We start from the raw sequence: 7,959 nt of genomic DNA, 5'->3' as shown, positions 1-7,959 counted from the left end.
GTCTTCAGACTGACATCTTTACTCTTCAGGATTTTGGAGACGTCTCAACAGCAGACTTTCTCACTGCAATATGTCTTTTGATTTCCTGGCTTCTGGTACCAAGACTCAAGCAAACTAAAGCTATTAACAATCTCAATCTCTTCACCATTTATCATGATGCTACCAATAGGCCCAGTGGTGAGAATATCTGTTTTCTTGGTATTGCGTCTCAATCCATATTGAAGGCTGCAGTCCCTGACATTCTGCAGCAAGTCCTCCTCACTTTCAGCAGGCAGACTTGTGTCATCTGCATAAGGCAGATTGTTGATGAATCTTCCTCCAACCCTGATGCCACATTTCTCCTCATGGAGCCCAGGATAACAACAATACATATTACAACAATAAATTAAGATTGTCCCTAATATTTTTACTATCTCCTTTAGAAATTCTCCTTTAAAACAATGGGCTTTTTTAAGGAAAATAATTTAATGTTCAAGATACATTCTGTGAAATAGGATGTTATGTGCTTTGGACATGGTGTGAATATCACAGTATATAAAGGCAATGCCCTGTCTAGGAACAAATTCCATTCTAAATCTATCTTCAAGTTTTATTTGTACATGTCACAAAGTGTGTATGAGATGTCAGTTAGTCAAATGTTTGTCTTAATATATAGTATATGGAGATATGTCCTTGCAAAAAAATACATTAAACACTTCCAAAAAAACCCCTCACCCAAATTTATCATAAAAAATAACAATAATAAAATTTAATATACACCACAAAGTGTTACCCATTTTCTTTGTTATTGTGAAGCCTTGTATATACCTAGATTCTTTTATATACGTAGATTTATAATTTTGTTTGATTAACTGTCTCTGAAAACCTGTTGGAGAGTCAGTTATGGACCTGTCTGACTCAACACAACAATAACAATAAGGTTTTAATGTGTTTGGCTTTTTATGGGATAGGAACACAGACATACATGCATGTGGACTCAATGATGTTATGCAGTGTATGACTGTACATATGTCATAAATGACTCATAGCTAACCCTCAGTAAACTGCACAGGAGAAGACTATCTGTGGAGCAACTGGTAGATTCAAACCAAGTGCCTTCGGGGTAGCAACACATCTCCTTACCACTAGGTCACCAATAAGCTAACATAGCAGGTCTGTCCTGGAGAGGGTGAAACTAGGCTGATCACTGGAAGCAAGGATTTTGAAGCTCCATTTGACATACTTTGGGCATGTTTCCAGGAAGGAAAAGTCTTGGGAGAAAAACATCATGCTTGGAAGGATGGAGGGACAGCACAAGAAAAGACAATGGATGAGATGGATTGACATAGTAACTGGTATAATAAGGGTAGATGTGTTGGAGACAATAAAATTGGCTGAAGATAGAGCAGGGTTCAGAACTGTTATACATAATAAGGTTGTTATGATTCACAAGTAGCTTTACAGCACTTAACAACAACAACATCCATAAATACGTGATGGATGATTTAGATGTTAGAAGTATACAAATCATGCTTGATGAATGTCACTAATTTTTATTGCTTAGTTGACACTTTGATGATTAAAACACCACTGAAATACATCTTAGAAATATATTTGAACATTTAATTTTCAGTACCATGCACACACACAATTCTGAAAACTCTGAAGATTACTCATAGGTCCCATTATAATAATACATTTAAATTAAAAAATCTTATTGAAAAATAGGCAGTTGGAAACTCACCAATCTTACACTGAAAAGAAAAGCCAAATATTTGTGGTAGTTAGTAACCATTATAAATAGATTTCTCAGGAGGAAATCCAACATGAGGTGAAATAATTCTGAAATAAAAGTTAACATTCTTTTTTTTATTAATATTCTTTTAAAAATGTGACATTATGAGGCCAAGTTAATTCATTATAGGTGAAGGTGTTAAATAGGTGTTCTCAGAATTTCATGTTTCAACTAAATCTTAAATTTGAGATTTTAGTTCATGATTGAAATTATTGTTCTTGAGGATATGAAAATGTTCTGTCTTTTCACATAAGCAGACTGTGAAAGATATAAGCTTAATTTCTCAAAACCAGTGAAATAATTCTTTAATATAATATTCCAATTTAGTAATAACAAACAACAAAAAAGCAAGTATAAACAATCTACAGGTAATATTTTCAAACTGTGATAAAAATGAGAGTACTCAAAAGAGCATAACCACCAATTAAGATGCGAGGGAAATGTACACAAATGAACAAAAGCAATCTTTCCCCCAAAAAAACAAAGGTAGTTCATCCTCTAAGCTATTGTTTTAGGCTCCTTCTTCTTAGGTGATTTTGAAAGTGGAGGTTTTTTGGATGCATTCCGTGGCCTGCTAGAGAATTCACTAAATTATACTTCAGGAGTTGAAGGGAATTGCGTGTACAGTTGTCTAACTTTGTTTGTAGAATTGGCCAAGATGTGTAATGCATATTTTGGTTGTCTTGAAGTGGAATATTGTGTTTGGAAGCCAAGATAATTGCGTAACGATTTCATTGCTCCCTGACTGATGAGCTGTGGCACATACATGAAGTTGCCATTGTACTCCCAGGAAGCAGCTCACAGCAGATCAGCGAGAGACACTTTCACACCTAATTGTATTCAAAGTTGACAATTTATCAGTAAACACTTTATTTAGGGCATAAGAAAAAGTATTTTTTTTCTGTTCTAGAAGTGACTTGCACATTTCTCAGTTATGCCTGTGGAGCGAGTATTTATTTAGGTCAATCAATACGGCAAAATATGAGAAATTTGAAGAAAGAATCTGTCACTATAAAAGATTAAGATCCTGGGGGAATGAAAAGTTTTATGGTTTTCATTCAAAAATTTTACTGAAAATGGTTACCATAAGGTATGTACATATTTCTATGTAATTAAATTGACTATGCAAATATGAGGGCATTAAAAAAAAAGGCCTCTGCACAGACAGCTGTAAAAAATTGTTACAAATTCTAGATAATCATACACAGAAACAAGTATGTTCTATGAGAGAAACAGTGGATGCAAACAGTAACTACTCTAAAATAAGAGATGGACATAGAGCAAATGTTAGAGTATTCAAGATTCTAGTAAAACCTTTAACATGGAATTAAAAGAGATGTGTTTTTAAAGGCAGACCTCCCTTTCTTTGTTCTACAGTCCAGTCCCCCAGTAATTCTTGATGTAAAGGAAGCCATTGCTTCAAAACTTGCTAGTTAAAAATATTGATATTTTTTTCTTTTCCTCTAAAAATAATAAAATAAGATCATCAGATCATAAAGATTTACAGTCTTGGGAACCATCTGGATGCAGACCTACTCCACCCCAGAGTGTCATTATGAGTTGGCAACAGGTTTATTTCATTAATTAATGTGGCGCCCTGGTAGCACTGTGGTTAGGGATGAGATGCTAACCAAATGGTCATAAGTTTGAAACCACCAGACACACAGCAAGAGAAGTATGTGGCAGTTTGAGTCCATAAATATTTACAGATTTGGAAATTCCAAGAAGTAGTTTTACTCTTTCATATAGGACTATGATAAGTCAGCATAGATTTGAAAACAATGAGTTCTTGGGGTTTTTTTGCTTGCTTGCTTGCTTGTTTGTCACCACCATTGTTGTTGCTGTTGTTATGTACCATTAAGTCGCCTGTAACTTACAATGTCCCTATGCACACTCTGCTCTATTCTGAGCCAATCTCACTGTCTCTGACACATCTACCACCATTATCCCAGTTACTGTGTGTCAATCCATCTCATCCGTAATTTTCCTCTGATGTGCTGTCTCTCCACCTTTCCAAGCATCATGTATTTCTCCAGGGACTGATTCCTCTTGGCTACTGACCCAAAGTTTGTGAGACAAAGCTCTAAAATCCTTGCCTTTATTTGATATTTCTTCAAAAATCTGAACATAGAAACAGAAATTCCATATGACCCAACTATTCCATGGCTTGAAATATACTCTGAGAAAATTAGAACTGAGGCACAAATGAAGATTTGTACACCAGTGTTCATAGCAGTGTTATTCACCATCGTAGCAACATGGAAACAGCCCAAATGTCCAACCACAATTGAATGGATTGAGAAAGTGTGGTACATTCACACAGTGGAATACTACACAGCACGCAGAAGCAATAATTTTAAAAATCACTTAAGAGGGACTGGAGAAAATTATGCTAAGTGAACTAAACATCATAAGGACAGATATAGTATAAGACCATTATTGCAGAAATAAAAAGATAACTAGTAAAATGTGGAGCTATGGTGGCCTAGTGGCAAGAAGCTGCACTGCAGTCTCAAAGTCATGTGGTTCAAGGCCACCAGCTGTTCCCTGGGAGAAGGATGGGCAATCTCCTCCCATGCGATTAACTGCCTCTGAAAATCCAGTGGAGGGCAAGCTATGGGTCAGTTCCCACTCAATGGTACACAACAACAGAAAAATGTGTATGAGGCTCCCAGGTAGGGAAGGCAGGAGTAGAGCGGTGACGATGGGCAAGGGAATAATCATAGGGTTGCACAATTTGTTGGTAGAGGAAGTGGTAAGTAAAGGAAATGGGAAAGATCTGGGTTGAAAAACAATGTGTACAAACTTTGTAAGCAAACCAGTATAAAATAAAAAATCTATTTAAAAAAATAAAAATCTTTGCCTCCAAGGAGCAGCTTGGTTCACCCTCTCCAGAACAAACCTGTTTGTTCTCTTGGAAGTTTATGGTATGTTCAATACTCTTCCCAGCCACCACAACTCAAAGGCATCCATCATTCTTCTGTCATCTTTGCTCATTGTCCAGCTCTCTGATGCATTAGCAAGTCATTGCAAAGACCATGGCCTGAATCAGGTGTACCTTAGTCTCCAGACTGACAACACTGCTTTTCAGCACTTGTGCGAGGTCCTTGACAGCAGCCTTCCCTAGAGCAATTCCTTTTTTTTAAAAAAAATATTTTTTTTCACTGCTGGTGTCAAGCTATCTTTTATTCAGAATGAAAGTCATATCATATTCCGGCATAAATAAATCCCTTTTCAATTGTTTTTGTAGCATCTCTAAAATTCATTAAACATCATCATAATAATGTTAGTTATTTAATTAATTCTGTATGCTTTGTGCCAAATATTTCACTAAGTACATTACATGTATATTGTCTGTTAGTGACCACAGAAAATTTATGTTTATATTTATATATGCATATATCTATATCTCTTGTTCTGTCAATATGCAAGGAACCATGCTGTTATCCAAAAGGCACACAGCTGGTCTGTGGAATAGAGGTACAGTTTCCTCTTGTGCAACTAAATTACCTCTGAAAAATCTGCTGGAGTGTCAGCTATGAGTTAGTTCTGACTTGATGGTACACAACACCATCATCTACCTATCTACCTAGATAACCAGTATGTGATGTGGTCATATCTGGAAAATAATGCAGGTAAAGTCATATCCAGATTTTACATTCCTGATTCTTTTTTTTTTTAATGTCCCCAAACCCATACCTTTATTTTTTCTTTTATTATTATTATTATTTTTTTTATGTGTGTACCGTCAAATTGGATCTGACTGGTACAGGAGGCAATTGTTCCTCCTTCTTCAGCAGAGCATCTGGTGGATTTGAACCACGCACCTCTGGGATTGCAGTGCAGTTTCTTGCCACTAGGCCACCAGAGCTCGCCCATTCCTGATTCTTTGAAGCTGTATACATACAGTAACAAAATGTAACATCATATTTACATAATTCTGGGTCCATCATCAATTTTGATGAAGTACTTGTATTATTATCACTTTCAAAAATCATCATATGTTTCTATTTTGTCTCATAAGAAACTACAATCACAACTAGACTCTTGAGAATATTTCCTCTCAGATATACCATGGACTGCCAAGAAAAACAAGTAAGTCTATCTTGGAGAGGGTGAAACCAAATTTCTCCTTGGAGGATAGGATTTTGAAGCTCCATTTCACATACTTTGGGCACATGGCTAGGAGGGATTGGTCCTTGGAGAAGACATCATGCTCAGGATGGTGGAGGGAAGGTGCAGGAGAGGAAGATCCCAGATAAGATGGATACAGTAACTGGGGCAATGGGAATAGGTGTGCTGGAATTAGTGAGACTGGCTCAGGATGGGGCAGGGTTCAGAGCTGCTATACAGAGTGTCGCTATGGATTGCAGGTGACTAGAAGGCATAAAACAACTGAATGGATGATATATCAACTCTTATTTGATAATCATCAATGCTGCAAGCTGACATTGATAAATCATTAATATTTAAAACTTACCACAGCCTTGGGTTTGGTTCCAGAGTTGTGTGCTTGGATAGAAGATAGCAGAGTAGTGGACTCCGTGATAGAAGGCGCATTTATTTGTGTATGATTTTCTGAAATGGTATCTGGTCCACTTTCAGATCCTGATTCCAGATCCTATTTAAAAAAAAACCAGTTTGATGTAAAGGGCACGTCAGTGTTACCTACACTAGCCCCTTCCCCTGACACTAGCACCGGGCCCCCTCAGTCTTACCCCAACATACACTGAACCACCAAACAGCCACTGACAACGACATAAACATGTCACTCTTAATTGTGCATTAATACCTCCTGCTCCATGCACTCCCCCAATCCACTGTTGTGTTTATTCTGACTCATGATGACCTTTCACCTGGGTTTCTGAAGCTGCCAGTCTTTCGCTTTCAGAATTACACTGACCTTTTGATTAGCAACTCACTCCTACTCACACTGTGGTTTAAAAATTGTACTTTACAGAAGTTTTTCTTTAAGATGAAGCTACTCGAAAACAACAAATGATCTTGAGACTTGGTCAAGTGATAAGGAGTTGTGCTGTCAACCCAAAGCGCACAGTTCAAAACCACCAGCTGCTCTATTGGAGAAAGATGGGCAGTCTATTCCATGCGATTTACTGCCCCTAAAAAATCTGCTGGAGGGTCAGCCATGGATAGGTTCTGGCTCAAAGATACATAACAAGAATGACAACATTATGAACTACAAAGGGTAGTGATACAGGTAGCTAGGCAATGAAGTAAGAGTCAGAAGGCAGAATGCTAGAGACTTCTTTTGATTCATTCCTGTGTGACCTTGAACAGCCCACCTAGCATCATCAGGCAATATAGTGCCACCCTGATGGGAAATTGTTAAAATTAGTCCCTGCATACCACAGAGGAAGGAATCCTTGGAGAAGCTCAATGTCAGCAGTCAAAACAAGGCCAGCTGCTGACTGTGAAATGACCATCAATCACTCATGTACAGGTTTACACTGAGGCTAAAAAAATGAAAACAAGTCCACAAGAACCAAAGGTGGGATGACATTGAGTCTATACCACCTGGATTTAAAGAGAATCTTAATAGCTGTGAGGCACTGAGTACCAGATGAGTTGTGGGATGGCATCAAGGATATCATCATGAAGAAAGCTAATGGTTATTACAAAGACAGAAGAGAAAGAAGAAACCAAATGGATGTCAGAGGATTCACTGAAAATTGTACCACAGCAATGAGAAGTCAAAACAAAGGGAAGAGATGCTCAAGTAAAAGAGCTCAACAGAAGATTTCAAAAGGCAGCTTGAGGAGACAAAACAAATACATACATTATTTAGACAAAACAGAAAATGTAGAGAGGTGGAACTGGAGAATAGAAAAGAAAGAGCTGGCTCAGCATTTTTCAAACGAAAAGACCTGAAAAACAAATTTAGATCTTGAGTTGCAATTCTGAGTGATGTGATGGGTAAAATCTTGAATGATCTAGGAAGCATTAAAATAAGATGGAGGGAATACAGAGTCACTGTACCAAAAAAGAAATAAGCAACACAGAAATATTTATGAAAGTATCGTGCTAATGCGAAACCTATACTTGGACCAAGAGGCAGTAGTCAGAAGAGAGCAGGGCAACACTGCATGGTTCAAAATTGGGAAGGGTGTACGCCAGGGATGTGTCCTATCTCCATACCTTTTCAACCTGTATTCAGAGCAGATTAT

The 7,959-nt window shown here is 37.5% G+C and overlaps 1 protein-coding gene across 2 annotated transcripts in view; it reads right to left on the bottom strand.

Annotated features, from left to right (window-relative positions):
* Positions 1-7,959, bottom strand: part of DLC1 (deleted in liver cancer 1) — a 563,336-nt gene that overhangs the window by 393,124 nt on the left and 162,253 nt on the right. Inside the window, exon 3 of one of the 2 annotated variants that reach the window (XM_006893561.1) lies at positions 6,255-6,395. In XM_006893561.1, the coding sequence (XP_006893623.1) occupies positions 6,255-6,395 (141 nt within the window). The remainder of the gene's footprint in view (positions 1-6,254; positions 6,396-7,959) is intronic. The other variant, XM_006893560.1, reaches the window with a different exon arrangement.

This window comes from Elephantulus edwardii, unplaced genomic scaffold (genome assembly GCF_000299155.1).
Source record: "Elephantulus edwardii isolate Elephantulus edwardi_28Jun2011 unplaced genomic scaffold, EleEdw1.0 scaffold00128, whole genome shotgun sequence".
NCBI classification, from domain to species: Eukaryota; Metazoa; Chordata; class Mammalia; order Macroscelidea; family Macroscelididae; genus Elephantulus; species Elephantulus edwardii.
This window is presented reverse-complemented; position numbering and strand designations above follow the sequence as displayed.